General features: G+C 35.7%; 1 protein-coding gene across 1 annotated transcript in view; it reads right to left on the reverse strand.

Moving 5' to 3' along the window:
* LOC101507025 (protein SABRE-like) overlaps positions 1–24,327 on the reverse strand; it is a 61,887-nt gene that overhangs the window by 14,200 nt on the left and 23,360 nt on the right. Inside the window, exons 13-15 of the mRNA XM_004490400.4 lie at positions 15,554–15,910; positions 8,005–8,123; positions 433–682 (exon numbers count right to left, since the gene is read on the reverse strand). Coding sequence (XP_004490457.1) covers positions 433–682; positions 8,005–8,123; positions 15,554–15,910 — 726 coding nt within the window. The remainder of the gene's footprint in view (positions 1–432; positions 683–8,004; positions 8,124–15,553; positions 15,911–24,327) is intronic.

Here is a 24,327-nt window from a genome sequence, read left to right on the forward strand (position 1 = left end):
TCAAAGAAACAAGTCTCCTTGAAGCAAAACCTTTTGAAACCCTATGGTTCCGAATGCTACAAAATCCTATCTGATGATGAATATGTTACTTTGTATATTGAATTATATAGAAAACTGAGTAAGCTTAACTAACTCAATCACACTCCTTTTAGTGCTTGTGCTCTAACCCCAAAATTCAATAATATTTCACAGTATATTTTACACCGCTTCATACTACTTTCCTTCTAAAGAAAGCTTACTTTTATCATTAATTAGCATTGGATACAAAAAAATTTAAGAACCACAACCTTGTGATTATCACTATGTAAAGTACTAGCCTGATTAGTTTTTGGCAGATAGAATCACCTAAGTTCAAAGAACAAGCATCTATAATTGAATTTAAACCATCCAATTCCAGAATTTAAAGGATGGTTAACAAGATTCATCACTTACCAGCATGGCTATTCCACCATCTATCATCCACAATTCTGGTTCCTTTTCTGGTTGTACATCTTTCGACAGGTCACACCAAAAAGACAACCTTTTCATATCATCAAGAAGCAACTTTTGCTCCCTCTCTTTCTTTTCGAGGTTGATTTTTGCAAGTTCCACCTCTTCAACGCCATCAGGAACCACCTCATCGGCTTCCTCTTCGACATTTTCATCGTCTTCAACAGCAAGTGTCAGGCTACTTTTTTTAGGCCTAAGTTGTGAATGATATCTTTAGTTAATTTGAAGGACTCTTCATAAAGAACAGAACATCTCGGATTTAAGTTTCTTGAAGTGGAAAAAGGTGACTGAACCAAGGTAATGTTCATACAATTTAACTACCTGGATTATCTAAATTAATACAAAAGTCATGAAAAGAAATATATCTCACCGAGTAATAATTTCACAATTTGAAAAGTAAATTTAATAGAAATCTGTTGCAGTGTCAACAAAATCTAACATTACATCAGTTTAGATGTTTATAACTGTTAAGTGTTCCACATTAGGTGTAATATAACTGTTGAAGAATCAAGAGAAATCATATTTGATTCTCTTTTATTTTATATTATTCTGTTTACTTTTATTTTACGATTATGTCATTATTACTATTGTAATTCTTTTTCCTATATAAAGAGCTTAAGGATGTAGTAATAAGATATGAAAATATTTTGACTTTTACTTTCTTCATGGTATCTAGAGTTCCTGGTTAGGGTTCCACAACCTAGTGAGGTTCAGGAGTCCAAACTTAAAAGGGCACCAACATTTTGTTTTTAATTTATGTATGTCAAAATCTATTTCTATTTAATATCCCTCAAGTATAGGGATTCAATTGAATAGGAGTACTAATAGGGATTTAGTTATATATGAGTACTAATAAGATTTAGTTGTTTAGTAATCTAGTATATATATCTGATGTATTACCAATATATTTCAATTCAATAAATATAATTTTACTTTAATTCTTGAGATGGTATCAGAGCTCTCGATCTTTGAGAGCCTTGCTTCCTCATAAACCCTAACTGCCTATATGGCGGTAAACTTAGCCACCTTCATTGTGGCCCTTGCTTCCGCATAAACCTACTGCCTTCATTGGGGTTTCTATTTTCCTTAAATCTTAGCCACCTTCATTGTGGCCCTTGCTTACACATAAACCTACTGCCTTCATTAGGGTTTCTATTTTCCTTAAATCTTAGCCACCTTCATTATGGCCCTTTTTTCCGCCTTCATTGCGGTTTCTATTTTCCTGAAACCTTAGCCACCTTCATTGTGGCTCTTTTTGCTGCCTTCATTGCAGTAACTTGAGATTTGTTTGGCCTAATTTGCACTTCATATCACTCCTCCAAGGACAACCTTGCAGATCTTCTAGCTAAAGGGCTAAACAACACCAACTTTGAAAGAATTGTGTCCAAGCTGGGAATGGAGAACACCTATTCAAAAGCTTGAGGGGTAGTGTCAAAATTTGTTTCTGTTTAATATCCCTCAAGTATATGGGATTCAGTTGAATAGGAGTACTATTAAGGATTTAGTTATATATGAGTACTAATAGGATTTGGTTGTTTAGTAATCTAGTATATATATCTGATGTATTATCAATATATTTGAATTCAATAAATATAATTTTACTTTAATTCTTGAGATGGTATAAGAGCTCTCGATCTTTGAGAGCCTTGCTTTCTCGTAAACCATAACTGCTTATATGGCGGTAAACTTAGCCACCTTCATTGTGGCCCTTGCTTCCGCATAAATCTATTGCCTTCATTGGGGTTTCTATTTTCCTTAAATCTTAGCCACCTTCATTGTGCCTCTTTTTTCCGCCTTCATTGTGGTTTCTATTTTCCTGAAACCTTAGCCACCTTCTTTGTGGCCCTTTTTGCTGCCTTCATTTCAATTTCGCCTTCATTGCGATTTCTATTTTCCTAAAACCTTAGCCACCCTCATTGTGGCCCTTTTTGCTGCCTTCATTGTAGTAACTTGAGATTTTTTTGGCCTAATTTGCACTTCAAATAACTCCTCCAAGGACAACCTTGCAGATCTTCTAACTAAAGGGCTAAACAGCACTAACTTTGAAAGAATTGTATCCAAACTGGGAATGGAGAACACCTATTCAAAAGCTTGAGCGGGAGTGTCAAAATTTGTTTCTGTTTAATATCCCTCAAGTATAGGGATTCAGTTGAATAGGAGTACTATTAGGGATTTAGTTATATATGAGTACTAATAGGATTTGGTAGTTTAGTAATCTAGTATATATATTTGATGTATTACCAATATATTTCAATTCAATAAATATAATTTTACTCTAATTCTTGAGACTTTCGCTCCTGTTGTCAAATTAAAAACTATTAGAGTTCTCTTGTCCTTGGCGATGAATTTTGATTGGTCTCTTAACCAACTTGATGTAAAAAAATGTTTTTTGAATGGTGATTTGGAGGAGGAAGTATACATGGATAGCTCTCCTGACTTTGAAGACAAGTTTGGTTCAAATGTGTGTAAACTACAAAAATCTCTTTATGGTCTCAAACAATCCCCAATGGTTTGGTTTGAAAAATTCACTCGTTCAGTTAAAAGAAAAGGACATGCAGGGACAATCAGACCATACTCTGTTCATGAAGTTCTCTAATGTTGGTAAGATTGCAATTCTAATTATATATGTAGATGATATTGTTCTCATAGGAGATGACTTTGTTAAGATGGAAAGATTGAAGAAAAATTTGACAAAAGAATTTGAGATCAAAGATTAAGGTGCACTTTGTCGAATGAGAAGAGAATATTGAGAGACATGTTGAATAACCCATGTGTTTCAACTACACACGGAAGTTCTTTATATAGACTATGAGTTATAAATATACATAATGACATGAATATTTACAGACTTTCTATTTATTTACATACTAATATTTTTATTTTCAGCGTTCCTCAAGATGAAGCATATAAATCAAATGCACCTAACTTGTTATATATATAACTAATTCTAGGACCTCACAACGACTTTGTAAAAACATCTGCCAACTGATCATTAGAATTGACAAAGCTAGTGATGATGTCGTCCAATTCGACATTTTCTTTAACAAAATTGCAGTTTATCTCAATATGCTTGGTCCTCTCATGAAAAACAGGATTTGAGGCAATGCGCAATGTAGCTTGATTATCAGATATTAATGTCATTGGGCTGACCTCTTCAAATTGAAATTCTTTTAGTAACTGTTTCAACCAAATGAACTCACGTGTTACCAGTGTCATGGCCCTGTATTCTGCCTCACCGCTGGATCTTGCAACAACATTTTGTTTCTTACTCTTCCAAGATATTAAATTTCTTCCGAGAAGTACACAATATCCAGAAGTGGATCGTCTATCAATGGGTGAGCTTTCCCAGTCAGCATCCGAGTAACCAACTACTTGAGTATGCCCTCTATCTTTATAAATGAGACATTTTTCAGGTGCACTTTTGATGTATTTAAGAATCCAGATTACAACATCCATCTGTTCTTGGCAAGGAGAATTTAAGAACTGACTTACCACACTGACAACGAAGGAAATGTCAGGACGGGTGACTGTGAGATAGTTTAATTTTCTAATCAATCTCCTATATCTTCCTAAATTTGATAGAGGCTCCCCCTCATTAGGTTGAAGTTTGACATTTGGATCCATAAGAGTATCAACTGGCTTGACATTTAATAGACCTGTTTCTTCAAGAATATCCATAACATATTTTCTTTGTGAAATTACAAGGCCATCCTTGAATTGGGCTACCTTAATACCCATAAAAATAACAGAGTTTACTGAAGTATTTAGTCTAGAACTGATTTGAACGATGTTTCAACTGGAGTATTCCTTTCTGATCACTACCAGTTATGACAATGTCATCCACATAAACAATAAGATAGATGCATCCTTGGGATGAGTGACGATAAAATACAGAGTGATCAGCTTCACTACGAATCATACCAAACTCTTGTACTACCGAATTGAATCTGTCAAACCAAGCTCTAGGAGACTGTTTAAGACCACAAAGGGACCTGTGTAGTCGCCAAACCATGGTGGAAGACTCCCCCTGAGCAACAAACCCTAGTGGTTGCTCCATATAAACTTCCTCTTCAAGATCACTGTGCAAAAAGACATTTTTAATGTCAAGTTGACGGAGATACCAATCTCGAATTGCTGCAACGGAGAAAAACAGTCTGACAGATGCCATTTTGGAAATAGGTGAGAAGGTATCGCTGTAATCCAACCCAAAAATATCCCTTGGTCACCAAGTGAGTCTTAAATCGATCAATCTTACCATTAGGACCAACCTTCACCGTATAGAGCCAACGAAAACCTACTAAAGACTTCCTATGAGGTAAAGGGACCAGTTCCCAAGTACCACTACTTTGTAGAGCACACATCTCATCAAGCATTACTTGCCTCCACTCAGGGTGGGATAATGCTTCACCTTGAGATTTAGAAATAGAAACAAAAGACAAAGAAAAGAAGACAAGCAAGTGTAATGCTAGGGAGAAAGACAATGATAACAAAAATCAATATAATGAGAAGATGGATTACGTGTTGTGTGAATATCCTTACGAAGAGCAATGAGAAGGTCATGCTCGGGTTGCAGGGCCAGATCCGGTGGTGGCATTAGAGGAAAATCTGTAATGGGAACAGAAACAAGTACATCAGAGGGTGGGCGACGAGGATGATATGTTTGTAGTGGTCGTGGAGTTTGGGGGGAAGACACGACAAGTTTGATAGGAATGAGAGTGGGCGAAATAGGGATAACTACTTGAGGACGTTCGGGATTAATGTCCTGATGAGGCTTAATAGCTATATGGGTTGGTTCAAAATATGGTACATGCTCGAAAAAGGTAACATCAGGTGATGTGACGTATCAGTGTAGTGCAGGAGAATAACAACGATAGTCTTTTTAGAACCGATGATATCTTAAAAAGACACACTTGAGTGATCGAGCTAGCAATTTGCTAAAATTAGGAGATAAATTGTGAACAAAACACGTGGACCCAAAGACACAAGGTAGTGGGTGAAAAGGGGTATGGGGAAACAAGACTGAATGAGAGATATTGTCATCAAGGACAATAGACGGCATGCGATTAATAAGGTAACATGCCGTTAAGACTGCATCTCCCCAAAACGGAATGGAACATTACCATGGAGAAGTAAGGTTTAGGTGGCTTCAATGAGATGTCAATTTTTGCGTTCGGCTACTCCATTATGTTGGGGTGTATGAAAACATGATGTTAAGTGAAAAATACCATTAGAAACCATAAAATTATGAAATTGATGAGACAAATATTCCCGAGCCTTATCACTTCCTAAAGTGCGAATAGAAATACCAAATTTAGTTTTAATTTGTTGATAAAATTGCTCAAAAATAGAAAACAATTCAGATATACTTTTCATTAAAAATAACCACGAGAGTAATCATCAATAAAAGTAAAAAAGATACTTAAACTCTAAAGTAGACACAATACGAGAAGGACTCCAAACGTCAGAGTGGTCTAAAGTAAAGAGGGATGAAACCCTTTTATTGACTCAATCAGGAGAATGATTACGAGTGTGTTTCCCTAATTGACACGACTCACAATGTAAAGTGGACAACTTAGACAAACTAGGCACCAGATTTTGTAGTTTGGTAAGACTTGGGTGTCCTAGTTGAGCATGGATAGTATGAGGGGAATCAATGGCAGAGCACGTCTTGGATGATAGAGAAAGGTAATCGATGCCTTGGGACTCACATCCGACGCCGATTATCCGCCCCTAACTCTGGTCCTACAGGGTAACATTATCATTAGTGAAAGCAATAATACAGTCATGGGACCGAGTCAATCGACTAACTGAAAGTGAATTAAAAGGACATCCAGATACATAGAGAACAGATGCAACTGAAATGGAAGGGAGAATTTGGACAGTGCCAACTCCTTGAGATCGGGTTTGAGAGTCATTGGTAGAAGTTATAGTAAGTAATAAACCAGATGTAGAGAGAGAAGAAAAGAGACTTTTATTTACATACTAATATATTTGTCTCTCCTTAACTATTTTCTTGGTATGGAAGTTGCTCGTTCAAAGAAGAGAATTGTTATTTCTGAAAGAAAATACATTCTAGATCTCTTGGAAGAAACTGGGATGAATGGGTGTAGACCAGCAGATACTCCTATGAAATTAAATGCTAAACTTTGGGAGAAAGGGAGTGCTCCTGTTGAGATTGGAAGATACCAGATGTTAGTTGGCAAACTTATTTATCTAGCCCACACTAGACCTAACATCACTTTCTCTGTGAGTGTTATAAGCCAATTCATACACTCTCTTTATGAAGAACACTTGAAGGCCGTTTATCGGATCTTAAGGTACTTGAAATCCAATCCTGAAAAGGGTCTGTACTTCAATAAAACCAACGACAGAAAAGCCTCTATATTTAGATATTCTGATTGGGAAGGATCAGTTACTGATAGAAAATTCACGACTGGATATTGTGCTTATGTTTGGGGTATTTAGTCACTTGGAAAAGTAAGAAACAAGGTGTTGTTGCTCGAAGCAGTGTATAAGCCAAATTCAGATAAATGGTTCAAGGAATATGTGAACTTTTGTGGATTCGTAAACTCTTGGAAGAACTGAAAATGAAAGTTGACTCACCTTTAAAACTGTTATGTGATAGCAAAGTAGCAATAAGTATAGCTCACAACCCTGTGCAACATGATATAATCAAGCACATTGAGATTGACCACAACTTCATAAAAGAAAAAATTGATGTTAAAATTATATGTCTGCCATTTGTGACTTCTAATCAACAAACAACTGATATCTTGACAAAAAAATTGGCAAGACCCCATTTGGAACGACTTATAGCCAAGTTGGACATGACATATATCTATGCACCAACTTGAGGGAGGTGTTGAAGAATCAAGGGAAATCAAATTTGATTCTCTTTTGTTTTATATTATTTTGTTTACTTTTATTTTATGATTCTATCATTATTATTATTGAAATTTATTTTCCTATATAAACAACTTAGGGCTATAGTAATAAGATATGAAAATATTGTCTTTTACTTTCTTCGATAACCTAAAAAAGTGTTTTTCTTCACTTTACAAGTGAGTTTTGTGGAGTTGAGTTAGACTCAATTCAAATTGATAGAATCGGAGCATATCAAAAACCTATTGGGCCGACCACTATCAGTCTACCTAGGTCAAACTCTAGATGTCCGATCTTAGGTCTCACTCATTTTTTTTTTTTAAGTAGTGGACATTATTTACCTTACAATACGGTTTTGAGGGGTTGACTTAGGCTCAACCCACATTCCAATAATAATATATAAATGGTTAATGCTGACTACATGATTTAAAGAACAGCTTCTTCCACAAAATATAGCAGCTACAAAAGAATGTGATCTTACCTGCAATACTTTACAAAAGAATGACCAAACTTACATGGTCTTGTTAAATTTGATAGAGTAATAAATGGTGTAAACATACATGACTGTTTGCGGAAGGAAAACAGATAATAATAGATTTATAATGTGAACATAGCAAGAGCGTTCATCCATACTTTGGAAGTCGTGCAAATAGAAGATTGTTTAACACATCCAACATGACCTGAAACTGGCGAGATGTCATTGCTGCAGTAATATTATGAGAATTGAACTTGAGCTCCTTCAAGGGCTTCACCTGCAGATGTGTCGTATGTATTTGATACCATAGTTATGAAAATAGACATATACCAGATAAACATACTCTTTAAAAGATATGCATATCTAGAAACACGTGTATCAGACAAGAAATTCTGTTATCAGTATCTGTTACAACACAACAACCCAATGATTCAATTTCTCAAATGACAGAGAACTCTATCCCTACAGTTCATTTTTCAGAAATTGGATTTCGCAAATCACAAATTTTGTTTCTCTCTTTACATCTCCTTCATATTCTTATATTTTCCTTCATCTTCTCACTCAACACAAACCTTTCATGCCACAAAAAGGAAAAGCCGGGTTTGGAGATGATGACAGTTGGTATCCATTTTTATAGAAGAAATTCATTAAGAAATAAGAGATATATACAAACATAGCAGGATAGATGTGATCCATATGAAAATTAACAAAAATAAAAAGAACCAGCAAAACCAAAAAAATTCCATGGATGAAGCACTAATACGAAGCCAAAACCTTATTCTTCATAAAGTTTATAAAGACAGTGAAAATGCCTAAAATTTCAAGCATTTTTCTTGATTTAAATTGAAAAAAAGAAGTACGAAGGTAGAACAGTTCAACCTCTCTTCTATCAAACCCCTTCAGCCTAATTTTCAAGAATGTCTCTAAAGATTTATGACAAATCCAATGTTCGTCATAGGTGATTGTATTTGATGATTAGTGATAATTAGGATTACTCTCTCTATTATCGTTGATATAGTTTTTAGTTTCCTATTTTTTTGTACTTGAGAAATTCTCTCTTGTAAATTGTTAGAATATTAGAAAATATCTTATAAAATCTTATATATTATATTAGAATATCTTGAGTTAATTTCTATGATCAATTTATAATTATAGAGATATATGAGAATATTTCTCATTATTATTATGAGTTGTTTTCTGATTTAAAATTAAGTCTATGTTTCTCTAATAATAGAGATTAGTATTTAATCTTTTGTAATAAAGTTAGCATAAAGTTATGTGGAAATCTATCACTTTAATACAGTTGATTAACCATTATTCGTTTCCTAGAATAAGAAGGATTTAGTCATTATGTTGCCATCTCTCCTCATTAGTTTATTTCCTTTTTTGTTTATTCTAGTTTATGAGGAGTTATTGTATTAATTGTATTAATTGTATTTCTTTTCTGATGAGGATGGTTGAGTGCCTACCTCCTCTATATATTCATTCTCTGTAACCCTATTGATTAATAGATGATAATATAACATTTCTATTCTCTGATTTACTACATGGTATCAGTAGCAAATCGATCTTTCCCATGACCAAATACGTACATAAATAGAAACCAACATACTCAAGGAGGACAATAATGGATCCTTCTCACCTTAAGTCAACGCCAATCATGGTGTAACATTGGAGACCACCACCCATCTACCCATTACAGGACACAAACTGAATGGGAACAACTACCTTCAATGGTCACAATCAGTTTTGATTTTCATCAGTGGCAAAGGAAAAGATGAATATCTTACTGGTGAAAAAGTTGCCCCAAAAACAGAAAATCCAACCTTCAAAAACTGAAAGATCGAGAACAGCATGGTCATGTCATAGCTAATAAATTCCATGACAAATGAAATAGGTAAGAATTTCTTGTTGTACACCACAACAAATGAATTTGGAGTGATGCAAAGGAATTTTACTCAAGCAAAGACAACACATCAGCCATCTTTGAGATTGAGACAACTTGGCAGAATTTGCGACAAGGAGATTTAACAGTCACAGTTCTATAACTCTCTTACACTTCAATGGCAGTAACTTGATGTGTTTGAAGAACATACCTGGACCTGCTCGGCTGATTCCAAGAAATACAAAGAGATTGTTGAGAAGAAAAGAATTTTCAAGTTCTTGATGGGACTTAACAAGAACTTGGATGAAGTACGAGGAAGAATACTTGGAACCAAGCCTTTACCATGTATCAGAGAAGTTTTCTCTGAAGTACGAAGAGAAGAAAACAGGAAGAAAGTGATGTTGAGAGAGTCCTCTACAATAGCTGCCATGGAAAATCAGTCAGCATTGGCTGCCCGAGGAGTCCACCATCATTCTAGAGATAATCGGTTGAAGAAGACGAGGCATTGGTGTAATCATTGTCAAAGAACTGGTCACGCTAAAGACACATGTTGGAAAATACATAGGAAACCTGCTGATCGGAAACCTTCAAAATCCACCATGGACAGGGAAAGTCGAGGCAATCATGTATCAATTGAAGAAGTAAATCATATAGCTGTTCCTCAATCCACTTCATTTAGTCAAGAGCAAATTGAATCCCTCCAAAAGATGTTATCTCAAATGTCCTCCCAAATTGGTACCAAAGTTGCATTATTAGCTCACAAAGGTAATTTCTTAATTGATTTTATTGCCGAAACTGGAAATCATAAGCCATGGATAGTTGATTCGGGTGCTTCAGATCACACTACGGGGGATAAATCACTTTTTCATCATTACATCCATGTTATGATGGACTATCTGTAAAAATTGCTAATAGTTCATTCTTTAAAGTAGCTGGTACATGTTTGGTTACTTTGTCAAAAGATATAGAGTTGAAATTTGTTCTACATGTTCCAAACTTGGATTGCAATTTGTTATATGTGAGTAAGCTTTCTAATGATCTTAACTGTGTTGCTAAATTTAGCTCAAATTTGTGTGAATTTCAGACTTTGGATTTAGGGAGGATGATTGGTAGTGCTAAGATTTGCTCAGGACTCTACCTTCTTCAAATAAATCATCCTCCTATAAGAGAAACTCACAATGTAGTTTGTGTTGAGTCAACCAACCAACAAAATATGGATAGTGCTATTATGTTGTGGCACTATCGTCTAGGTTACCCAAGTTTTATGTATCTTCAAAAATTGTTTCCTTCATTATGCAAAAATAAAAATTCGAAGTTTTTCTAATGTGAAGTTTGTTAATTTTCTAAACATGTTCGTCATTCTTATTCTATGTTACCTTATAATCCTCTCATCCTTTTTCCATGATTCATAGCGATGTGTGGGGACCATCTAGAATAAAAAATATCACTGAATCTAGATGGTTTGTGTTGTTTGTGGATGATCATTCTAGAATAACATGGCTGTTCCTTATGAAAGAAAAGTCTGAACTTGGTCAAATTTTTCGAAAATTCAATAACATGGTTCAAACTCAATTTCAAACCAAAATTTAGGTTCTAAAAACAGATAATGCAAGAAAGTACTTTGAAACGTCTCTTGAAGAATATGTGGACAGCCATGGGATCATTTATTAAAGCTCTTGTTTTGACACCGCACAGCAGAAAGAAAAAATAGACACATTCTGGAAGTTGCTAGATCTCTTATGTTTATCACACATGTTCCAATTTTTTTTTGGGTGAAACTGTCTCAACAGCCACGTAACTAATAAGTAGAATGCCTACTCGTGTACTAAAATTTCAAACTCCCTACCAGATCATTTCCAACTGTTTTCCACATACCCGTGTCCTATCTACCCTTCCAACCAAAGTTTTTGGTTGTTCTGTGTTTGTCCACCAATCAAGTGCATATTTATATGGTACTCTCCTAACCAAAAAGGATACAAATGCTATTCCCCAACTACTAGAAAATTTTATAACTCAATGGATGTTACATTCTTTGAAAATAAGCCATTTTATACCAAAACTGATATTCAGGGCGAAAGTTTCACACAATACCAATTTTGGGATATTGGAGTCTTGGAGTAAACCTACGGTGAGAATTTCTATGTCTCACCTCAAGTAAACCGAACTGACCCAAATGTGTCCATGTCAGACCAGCTCAATACTCAGCCTTCTATTCTGCCTCTGCCTGTGTCAGACCAGCCTAATTCTCAGTCCTCTATTCTGCCAGTGTCAGAACAACCTTCAGAGCAGCCTCCTGTTCAACCCTCTGATTCAAACCAATCTGCTGAAATAAGTGAGTTTCGTGGCTATACTAGAAGGAACGACAAACATGAAGGGAAAGCTTTGCAGCAAATCGAAGATTGTCAGGAATACAACCCGAATTTAGAGATTGAAAACACAAAAGGTAATGCAAATTGTGACCCTACTCCCATTGTTATTCCATATGATGAAAGGCTTAAACAAAACTCAGATGGCAGCATCAACAGATTCAAGGCACGACTGGTTGCAAAAGGATTTACGCAATCCTATGGGATTGACTATCAAGAGACATTTGGACCTGTTGCAAAACTCAACACAGTCCGGATTTTACTCTCACTTGCCTAAAATCTTGATTGGCCTCTCTATCAAATGGATGTGAAAAATGTTTTCCTAAATGGTGATCTTGAAGAGGAAGTTTACATGAAGATTCCCCCGGGTTTTGAGACCTCTACCGATACAAATAAAATTTGCACACTCAAAAATTCTTTGTATGGATTGAAACAATCACCTAGAGCTTGGTTTGACAGATTCACAAAGGTGGTAAGGAAGTTTGGATACATTCAATGTCAGACAGATCATACAATGTTTCTGAAACAATCAACGTCAGGGAAAAGGCTATTCTTATTGTATATGTTGATGATATTGTTCTAACAAGAGATTATGATGAAGAAATTAAGAGATTAAAGAGTCTCCTAGCCAAAGAATTTGAGATCAAAGACTTGGGAAATCTCAAATATTTCCTTGGGATGGAGGTTGCTTGATCTAAGAAAGGTATTTCAGTTTCTCAACGAAAATATGTCCTAGATCACCTAAAAGAGACAACTATGCTTGGATGTAAACCATCTGAAACTCTTATGGATGTAACTATGAAGCAAGGGACTCTAGACAATAGTGCGCCAATTGATAAAGGAAGATATCAAAGGTTAGTTGGAAAGCTCAATTATTTATCTTATACTGGACTAGAATTAGTTTTGCAGTGAGTACAGTGAGCCAATTCATGAACTGTCCCACAGAAGAACATATGGAAGTAGTATACAGAATTCTCAGATATTTGAAAATGACACCAGGCAAGGGATTATTTTTCCAGAAGACAACAAATAGAGAAATTGTAATATTCACCGATGTTGATTGGGCAGGCTCTGGGACTGACCAACGCTCATCATCAGGCTATTGTACACATTTGTTTGGGGAAACTTAGTGACTTGGCGGAGTAAAAAACAATTTGCGGTGTCTCGTAGTTCAACAGAAGTCGAATTTAGAGTTTTATCTCAAGTTATTTGTGGGAATATGGTTAAAAAGGGTGCTTCATGAAATTGGAGTCCTAAATTCAATTCCCATAAAGGTGTTGTATGATAATCAGTCTACCATCAGCATTGCAAGAATTATGTTCATCACAACAGGACGAAATATGTTCTGTATGTGCCCTCATATTCTAGTTTTGGGCTACGGTTACACCTGCTACCTCAAAGATTCGTTGTCTGCTGTTGTCTGCCGTCGCTGCTGGAAAAGTTTTACAGCATGTTTTCCGACACAACCACTTCCATGATGTACCGGCCTTGCCTTTCTTTTCCTGAAGCACACTTCTCTCTCTCTCCTTGAAGCATATTCAAGCTTAAATATTTTGAGTCTCCGATATTATTGGTTTGAAGCTTCCAAATGATGTTTATTTTAGAAGAACAAGCCTTGCATTGTTCAGTTACTTGCCATGAATTTCTCTCATGCTGATGATTATTCCAACTATTTGGCTAGGCTATATTTATAGCAATTGTCTCCAACTTCACCTGCATCCCTAAGTCTTTTTTCCACTTTTTTTTTTATTAATTTGCAAAGCAAAACATTGTTTTCTTGTAACAAGCTAAAACTTACTAGCAAAACATTGTTTTCTTGTAACAAGCTAAAATTTAGTAAGCTTTAGCTTGAGGGGGAGTGTTAGAATATTAGAAAATATCTTATAATATCTTTTATATTATATTTGATGGTTATGAATCTTGATTTCCTCTAAGATCGCATCACTCCAAGAACCAAAAATACGCATATTTGGATATTGATGATCATCTTGTAGATGACCTGTATTAGCTGAATTAGATAAGCTAGAATTGTACTAGTTTCCATTTTAATTTGATAATAAGTAGTCAACTTTTGACTCGTTATACAGGACTATAGGACAAACAATTTGAATCACGAGGTCTCTATTACCTTCAACCTCCATCCACTATATGCAGTGTTTCATCATCTCCGGAATGCTTTCATAATCGTCTTGGTTATCCAAGTCTGGATAAGTTAAAGGTGTTGGATTCTCATCTTTCACATTTAAAGTCACTGAATTTAAGTCCTGTCAACTTGGCAGACATATTCGAGTATCTTTACCTAGTAGTGTGATTGAGTCCTGATTCACATCTTCTACTTTAGGATACAAGCAGTACTATGTCTCTTTCATTGACGACTTCTCGAGATGCGCCTGCATCATTTTATTGATGGACCATGCCTCTCAGACCTTTTGCTTAGAGATAGAGACTCAATTTGAGAAAAAAACTTCAAATTTTGCAGAGCGGCAATGCCAAAGAATACTTTTCTACACCATTCAGCGCCTTCATGGTTTCTCATGGAATCATGCGTCAATCTAGTTTCCCACACACACCGCAACTAAACAGTGACACACTGAATAAATATCAACATCAAATAGATACAGCTAGGACTTAATTAATCAATTTTCATGCATCTTTGAAATTTTAGGATGATACTATTCTCATTGTCTAGTATCAAATAAACTGCTCTCCATATTTGGTATTGGATAATAAGATTACTCACTTTCTCTTGTTCTCTAATGACCGATTGTATGTTCTATTGGTCGTGATGAATTGTTTACTCAGCTATTAAGTGTGTCTTTCTTATGTATCCAAAGTCCAAAAGCCAAAAGGGATATCGTTGTTGTTCTCCATTTGCACATCTTTTTTAATGTCACCGCAGATGTTACTTTCGTTGAGGATACATCCACTTTTGCATCATTAGCTACGTCAAATTCTACAACAGATGTTATTACTTCTTAGCTTCTACCTATTCTTCTACTTGAAACAACTTTCTCTACTCACAGTTCTCCACATTCACAGGGTGTCCATGAGTTGCTTTGTTTTGGTATTACTCATGAGCACCGACGCTTGAAGCTACAGAGACCGATCCTACTGATTCCGATGATTTAGCTCATATTCCATCCTTTCTCCCACTGAAGCCCCACCTAATCCTTCCATTGACTTACTTATTGCTTTTCGTAAAGGAACCGGTCTACTTCTTATCCTCATCCTATTTATAACTTTCTTTGTATTGAGTCTTCTATATTGTCTATCGCTATTCCTAATGCTAAGATTGCTTAGACAATTTCAAATTTTCAACTTTCTGAATCCACAAAAAAACATAATAATATTCAGTACTTTACTTCAGACAAAAGGCTTCAAATTACAAGCAGTTTTGGATTTCCAAGTAAATATTACAAACTAGGTTATTACTATTGTTGGGAAAAAAGAAATTACCTTCAGTTCTGGAGTGCCACCTTTGTGTCTCGTGTACTGAAAGTACATGTCACAAGGCATAAAAACTCTCTCAAGAAGAGCACCTGTACGCATTACTTTTGGAGAGCCTCTAATAATTTTTGGTAGCCACTGCACCCCAGCCCCTAGATCAACATCTGTTGGAGCAACATGTGCCTGCACATGCTCCAACATAACAGACATCTCCGTTCTTTTCCAAGCAATTTCAGGCTGGTATTCCTTAGTATGTTCATTTGTTGTACCACGTGCTTGCTCAATCATGTCATGGGCAACATGAAGAACTGAATGAAACGACTGGGCTAAAACGCGGCCACTTGCAGCAGCAAGCAAAAACCTACCCTGTAAAGGAATGTATACATGCATAATTGACGCATTCTTTTGAAAATTTCATCTCTGATCAGATTGTTCAATAGTGAATGTTATGTGTGATAGAAAATGTTAGAAAGAGAAAGAACTTTAAAACATATTTTCAAAGTGAATGTTAAGCTTGATTGATACTGTTATCTGTATATAAATCAGTATATATAGCACAGGAAACACGAGATCAGTTACAATGCTTATTTAATAAAAGAAAATTGAACCTCCTAAGTAACAGAATGTATAGTCTATAGCAAAGCTATTACCCAGTAAACTAACCATTACAAAGTAATAAGCAGAGAGCTAACCAAACAGAGAAGCCAGGGTTTTGCAGTAAAACTGGACAGAAGCATACTCTAATAGTGAAGTATCGAAGGGGCAAAAAGTAACATACCTAGTCCATAGTCTTGAAAGAGACTTTTGAAAAAAGAAAAATACTACAGAATATAAAGGTAATACAAATTCAGGCGTGCGGCGGGCCTACAAAACCATATTTCAAAACTTTAATATAAAAGAGGGGGGGGGGGGATAAAAATTATAAGGGTTACATACCCCTTTATATAGTATGGATTGAAGGAAAGGAAATAAACTTTTCAACTTCCAAATTAAGAAGGTAAGCCTAAGTGCCTAACTAACAAAAGAACCCACCAAATACCTTGCTAAATGCATAAGAAGGAAGTGGTTGTAGGCTGTGTTAAAACAAATAAGCAGCAGTTTAAAAATGCCATAACCAGAGTTGCGAGAAATAATATAACAAGGGTTAGTTGCACAGTAACAGCATCATGCAAGGTAATGAAAAGTGGACCGGCTGGTTTAGCTGATTGAACCGGAAAAAGGAGCTGTGTCCGGTCCATTTGAGGAGGAAAACCGCCCTGCACCAAAACTGGACAGAAAACCGATCAAAACCGACGGTTGAGCCAATTCGAGGGATTGGGCCGATATAATTTTTTGGTACATAGATTGGACCGATTAGACCTTTGAACATTGAACCTCTACCTACACCGGTTCAATGTCCGATCTGGTTTTGATTACCTTGGTATCATGTGATTATAGTTGTTGATGTTGGAGAATCCATGGGAATCTTTCCATTTTTATTTCAGTGCAGATCATGTTATGGTTTTGTTTCCTAAAACCTCTCCTTGATTCAAGGAACTAAATTGATTGTAATCTCTCTATATAAATAGTCCTTGACTGATGAATAAAACATAACACTATTTTCTCTTTTGTTTTCTACATGGTATCAAAAGCTCTAGGTAATTTGATCTAGCGTTTTCTTTCTATTTTTTCCTTCCTCCCTGAAAAGCCAAAATGCTTGGAAACAAGCCCTCACTGGCACATCCCTTAACATCACCAGTGATGACTCCACCATGACTGGAGACGGTGTTGGTGGTTCCAAAACTGGTGTGGGGCGCGGTGCAGGCAGTGGAAAACAAGGCGGCACTAGAGGGGATGGGCAGTGATGTTGGACCAGGCGTTGCAGGAGGCTGCAATGCAAGTGGTGGCGTCGTTGGAGGCAGCGCAGGTAATGGCATCACCGGAGGTGGTGCAACACCGTTTTTAATGACCAAGAGGAACCTTAAACTCTCACAAAGTCAATGTCCCACGTCTAAATGAAAAAAAGTATATCAGAATGGGCTCAAACCGTTTGTTTGATCTTGGAAGGCAAGGGAAAGTTTGGATATCTGACAGGAAACATGGCAAAATCGGCAATAGATGATCCTTATTTTAGACAATGGACGTTTGAAAGCACGCTAATTATTGCTTGGTTGGTAAGCTCTACGGAACAATTGATAGGTAAACCTTTCATGTTCTTATCATTAGCGAAGGAGGTTTGGGAAGCTGTCAGAGACAGTACTCTGAGATACGAAACTCCTCTTAGATCTTTGGGTTAAAGTCAAAGCCATGGCATGCCAAACAAGGTGACAAGGATGTGACCATCTATTATAAAGAGACGATGACACTGGCAAGAATTGGATATATGCTATAATGACAGTTGGAGGTGTGATGAAGATAGTGTTATATTCAATATGAGACAACAAATTGATGGTGTCTTCATGTTTCTTGTTGGTCTAATTAAGGAGCCTGATGACATGAGAGGCAAATTATTGGGAGAAATCACCACTACCATCTATTCATGAAACTTTTTTAGCAATATGAAGAAAGGAGGTTCGATAAGGAATCATGATGGGTAAGTCATCTCGAGTTTCTGAACCTGAAGGTTCATCACTTGATTACTAGAAAATTCAATGAAGGTAAAAAGTTTGATAAGCCTTGGTTTGATCATTGCAAAAGTGTGTCGCATACACGTGAAACATGTTGGAGACTCAATGGCCAGCCACTCAATTGGAAAAAGAAAGGTGGAAGTGAGGGTCGTGCTTTCCAAGCTAGTAATTCTTATCAGAACAACAATCTACGTCAAATCAAATTTCATTCATGAAGGAACAGATAGAAACTGTACAAACTCCTCAAATCTCAAACTCTTTGTTCTATAGCTCAAAAAGATAATTTTTTTTTCAAACTACCCTTGTTAGTGACTTAGTGTCAATCCCAACCAAACTTTGATAGTAGATTCAGGAGCAACTAATCATGACAGGTGAATCTACTCTTTTTTGTCTTACAGTCCCTGTGTAGGTAACAAAAAATAAAAATTGTAGGCGGCTTTTTTCAGCCATTGCAGGAAAAAGTTCTATTATGTTGTCTCCAACTTTAACTCTAAATGATGTCTTATATGATCCAAACTTATCTTGTATTCTAGTGTCTATCAATAAACTAGCTCGAGATAAGAACTGTCAAACTAATTTTTTTCGTTCTCATTGTGTTTTTTGAGATTTGAATTCGAGGAAGATGATTGGCAGAACAAAAGAACAAAAGAGAATGGAGTTGGATCAGGACCAGAAAGAAGAACAGAGATACTCTGTTTTAAGCACACTGAATTTTGATTTCACAACTTGATTGATGAAGTACATGGGCATGAACCTTATTTATAGGTGAAGGACAACTAAAAGGATCACATGCAAGAAGAAAATGAATGTCATGCAACAATCCTACTGCTACTAGGCACTTTAAGCACATGCAATCTTCCACTTGCATGACATGCAACGGGATTGGGTGTCATTAATGCAACAAAAACAATTATGGACCCCACAATGGCTTGGGCTTGGATAATTGGACTTGGATCATTATTTGAGCCTTAATACTTTGACATTAGATCAGAAGCACAACAAATGTCCAAACCAATAAGTTCCTGCTTTGAATCTTTTTTGTTACTAATAATGACAAGATTATGTTATGTTATGTCATTTACGGTTAGAACATGTGTACAATATATGTAAAATTCATATATTAACTACCACTTGTTTTTGTTGTACTGTTCTACGTTATAGTTAGTGTTAGAATATTAGAAAATATCTTATAATATCTATTATATTATATTAGAGTATGTTGAATTATTTTCTATGATCAATTTATAATCATAGAGATATCTCTCATTATTATTATGATTTGTTCCTTATTTAGGATTGAGTTTATGTTTCTCTATAAATAGAGATTAGTATTGAGTCTTTTGTAATCAAGTTAACATAAAACTATTATCAATAATATTCAAACCCTTATTATTTTCTCTCCTCTTTTTCTCTAAAATCCCACAACTTCAACCGTTAGCTATTGCATTGTACTACACTATATTTAGTTTCATTGAAGCACGATGCGATGACTATTGTAGAACAGTGCAATAACTAACTATAGTGCAGTACAGTGCAAGCAAGACAAGTGGTAGTGTTGAAATATCTTGTCATTATCAGAACTATTAATCTTCTTTCAGTTTTTTTATTTTCTTTATGAATCATAAATTTAAGGAGTTGAGTAATTGTATTTTATTCTATAAAAGGAGCCCCTATTTGTCAGAATAATACACAACAATTATCAATAATATTTCCCTATATGGTATCATGAGCCCTAGGTTTTTTATGTAGGCAAAAGGGATGAACCACCCATCTTGGTGACAAGCCCTAGCCAGCTCCTCTATGAATAACCTACCGGCGACAGAAACCCAACCGACGGCACAACAATGGAAGTTGTTGAAGAATAAAGAGAAATCAGTTCTCTTTTATTTTATATTATTATGTTTATTTTTATTTTATAATTCTGTCATTATTACTTAGTATTACTATTGTAATTTCTTTTCTTATATAAACAGCTTAGGGCTATAGTAATAAAACATGAAAGTATTTTGTCTTTTACTTTTTTCATGGTATCAAGAGCTTTTGGCTAGGGTTCCACAACCCAGTGGGGTTTGGGGCTCCAAAACTAAAAGGGATAAACCTCCGACGACCTTGTGACGCTTTAACCAACTGTGCTAAAGGGTTAACCCTACTTTTTTTTTATCTACCTAATGGCAGCCCTTATAGGTAGCAGCGACGATGGTTTGAGTGAAAAATCAAAAGTAGTCAACAACGACGATGGTTTAGGTGAAAAATCAGAAGTAGTCAACAACGCCGACAGTATTGGTTTAGGCAGTGGTAGCGGCCCAGGAGTCGGCAGTGGCGGCTGGAATGGTTTTTCCAATTTTTTTGGCCATGAGGGAACTTCTAATGCCCTTAAGGTTGAAATCCAGAAACTCAATGGAAAAAATCATGTCGAATGGTCCCAAATCGCAAGATTGATACTAAACGATAAGGGAAAATATGGTTTCCTCACAGGAGAGGTGCAAATGCTTGCCACAACTGATCTGAATTATAAGTTTTGGAAATCTGAGAACTCTGTTATTGTTGCTTGGCTGCTTAGTAATATGGAATCAACGATTAGAAAACGAAATCAACGATTAGAAAACCTTTTATGTTTTTACCTACTGCGAAGGAAGTTTAGGAGGTTGTCAAAGAAACATATTCTAACATTCAGAATTGTTCTCAAATTTTCGATCTCAAATCACGATTCTGGCATGCCAAACAAGGAGATAGAGATGTCACTACTTATTATAATGAGTTGATGACACTACGGCAAGAATTAGATCTCTGCTATGATGATTATTGGAAGTGTTGTGACGACAGTGTTTTGTTTCTTAAGAGACAGGAAAACGACCGAGTATTCATGTTCTTGGTTGGACTTAATAAGCGGCTTGATGAAGTTCGAGGCAGAATATTGAAAAAGATTCCATTGCCATCACTTCAGGAAGCGTTCTCAGACGTTAGAAGATAAGAGGCGAGACAATATGTTATGATGGGTAAGTCACCTTCTGTTGTTGAGGTTGAAAGCTATGCCCTAGTCACTAAGAATGAAAACGGGAAGAGAGATAGCAAGAAACCATGGTGCGAACATTGCAAACGTCTATGGCACACACGTGATAGATGTTGGAAGCTCCATGGAAAACCTCTAAATTGGAAGAAAAAGGAGGAAACGAAGGTCATGCCCTCCAAGCTGGTACCTCTGATCAGGAGAAGCAGTCTCCTTCAATCCCATCTCCTTTCTCCAAGGAACAATTAGATCAATTGTACAAACTCCTTGAGTCTCAAACTTCTTATTGCTCTATAGCTCAAATAGGTAATTTTTCAAATACTGATCTACTTAGTGTCACTTCCAGTCATACTTAGTTTATTGATTTTGGTGCTACTGATCATATGACTGGAGAGTCGAGTCTGTTTTCTTCTTATAGTCCTTGTGCAGGTTCTGTTATTTTGTCACCTGCATTAACCTTAAAAGATGTCTTACATGTTCCCAATTACTAAACTAACAAAGGATATAAATTGTCAATCTAACTTCTTTCATTCTCATTGCACTTTTAAGGATTTGAGCCCGGGGAAGATGATTGGCAATACTAAGGAGAGTGGAGGACTCTATTATCTTGACAATGGACTTGACTTCAAAGACCAACAAAAAACGAGTATCTGCTTTGAATCTATTTTTGTTCATTCTAATAATGATATTATGTTATGACATTTACGGTTAGGACATCCTAGTTTTCCGTATTTGAAACATTTGTTTCCTAAATTATTTTTTAAGAAGGATTCGTCTTTATTTCATTGTGAAACTTGTGAATTAGCTAAACATCAGCGTTCTTCTTTTTCTACACAACCATACAAACAATCAAAAGCGTTTGCAGTTATTCATAATGATGTTTGGGGTCCTAATAGAATAAACACATTCTCTAATAAAAAATGGTTTATAACTTTTATTGATGATCATACTAGAACTTGTTAGGTTTATCTATTGAAAGAAAAATCGGAAGTTGAACAGATTGTCAAAAATTTCTTTAAAATGGTGCACACTCAATACCAAACAAATATTCAAGTATTCAGAAGTATTTAAAGGTGACAATGGTAAAGAATATTTTAATATACTTTTGTCCGATTTTTTTCTTGCAAATGGGGTTGTTCATCAAAGTTCTTGTGTCAATACACCCAAACAAAATGGAATTGCAGAGAGAAAGAATAGGCATCTTCTTGAGGTTGCTAGACCTTTACTATTTGCAAGTAAGGTTCCAAAATGTTTGTGGGGTGAAGCTGTTTTAACTACATCATATTTAACTAATCGAATGTCATCTGAAGTTTTAAATTTTAATACCCCTCTTGATGTTTTTTGAAATTATTTTCCTTTGACTAGTGTCTCTATTGATTTGCCACTAAAAGTTTTTTAGCGCTGCTTTTGTTCATGCACATAAGCAACTTGACAAACTCGAGCCACGAGCAATAAAATGTGTGTTTACCGGTTACTCTCCAACTCAAAAGGGGTATCAATGTTTTGAGTCAAAAATAAAAAGAATTTTTGTAACTATGGATCTTACTTTTGTTGAAAATCAACCATTTTTTACTGACATTCATCTTCAGGGGGAAAATTTTAAGGAAGATTCATCTTTTACTTCTGAAAACATCATTACTTTAAGTGATATAGTGTTGTCACAAAATTATGAGACTTATATTGATGCACCCAAAAGAAAATGCCCAATAATCCATATTGGAACTCAATCCACTTATGAATGAGGTTTCGATAGAATCGGGGGCGACAATTTCAAATCAAAATCAGAATGATCAAATTCTTGATCTCAATAATAATGAAGGACCACCTGAAATGCCACAACATAATGACTCAGCTAAAGAGACACAAAATAGGTTTACTACAATTGACCCTACTTGGAAGAAAAATGTCTTTGAAAGAAGAAACCATAAATAGAGAAATGAAGGACCCATTCTTCGACCATTCCAAAATTCCGAACCAATAGATAATTCAATACATCATCTTGATACAGGTAAGTCTTCTTCTGTTCTTAAGAGTCATGTCGAGTATCCTGATATAGACCTTCCTATTGCAATTAGAAAATTTGTTAGATCATGTACTAAATATCCTTTGTCTAATTATGTGTCATACCCAAAATTGTCTTCTTCATTTGCTGCATTTACCTCTAAGTAATCTGCTGTAGAAATTCCAAAAATTATACAAGAGGCTCTAAAAACTCCAAAGTGGAAGGAAGCTATTCTTGAGGAGATGAAAGCTCTTGAGAAGAATCAAACTTGGAGAGTCACGACGTTACCTACAGAAAAGAATATTGTTGGCTGTAAATGGGTATTTACTGTGAAATATAATTCTGATAACACAGTTGGAAGATACAAGGCACGCTTGGTTGCTAAATGGTTTACTCAGACATATAGCATTGATTACTCAAAGACTTTTGCTCTCGTTGCCAAATTAAACACTATTAGAGTTCTCTTGTCTTTGACAGTGAATTTAGATTGGTCTCTTAACCAACTTGATATAAAGAATGTTTTTCTGAATGGTGATTTGGAGGAGGAAGTATACATAGATAGTCCACCTGGCTTTGAAGATAAATTTGGTTCAAATGTGTGCAAACTATAAAAATCCCTTTATGGTCTCAAGCAATCCAAGGGCTTGGTTTGAAAAATTCACTCATTCGGTCAAAAGGCAAGGATACATGCAAGGACAATCAGACCATACTCTGTTCATGAATTTCTCTAATGTTGGTAAAATTGCAATTCTAATTGTATATGTAGATGATATTATTCTCACAGGAGATGACGTTGTTGAGATGGAAATATTGAAGAAAAATTTAACAAAAGAATTTGAGATCAAAGATCTAGGCGCACTTAAATATTTTCTTGGTATGGAAGTTGCTCGCTCAAAGAAGGGAATTGTTATTTCTGAAAGAAAATACATCCTAGATCTCTTGGAAGAAACTAGGATGACTGGGTGTAGACCAGCAGATACTCCTATGGAATTAAATGCTAAACTTTGGGAGAAAGGGAGTGCTCTTGTTGAGATTAGAAGATACCAAATGTTAGTTGGCAAACTTATTTATCTAGCCCACACTAGACCTAACATCGCTTTCTCTGTGAGTGTTATAAGCCAATTCATACACTCTCTTTATGAAGAACACTTGAAGGCCGTTTATCGGA

The sequence above is a fragment of the Cicer arietinum genome, chromosome 2, assembly GCF_000331145.2.
Source record: "Cicer arietinum cultivar CDC Frontier isolate Library 1 chromosome 2, Cicar.CDCFrontier_v2.0, whole genome shotgun sequence".
Taxonomy (NCBI): domain Eukaryota; kingdom Viridiplantae; phylum Streptophyta; class Magnoliopsida; order Fabales; family Fabaceae; genus Cicer; species Cicer arietinum.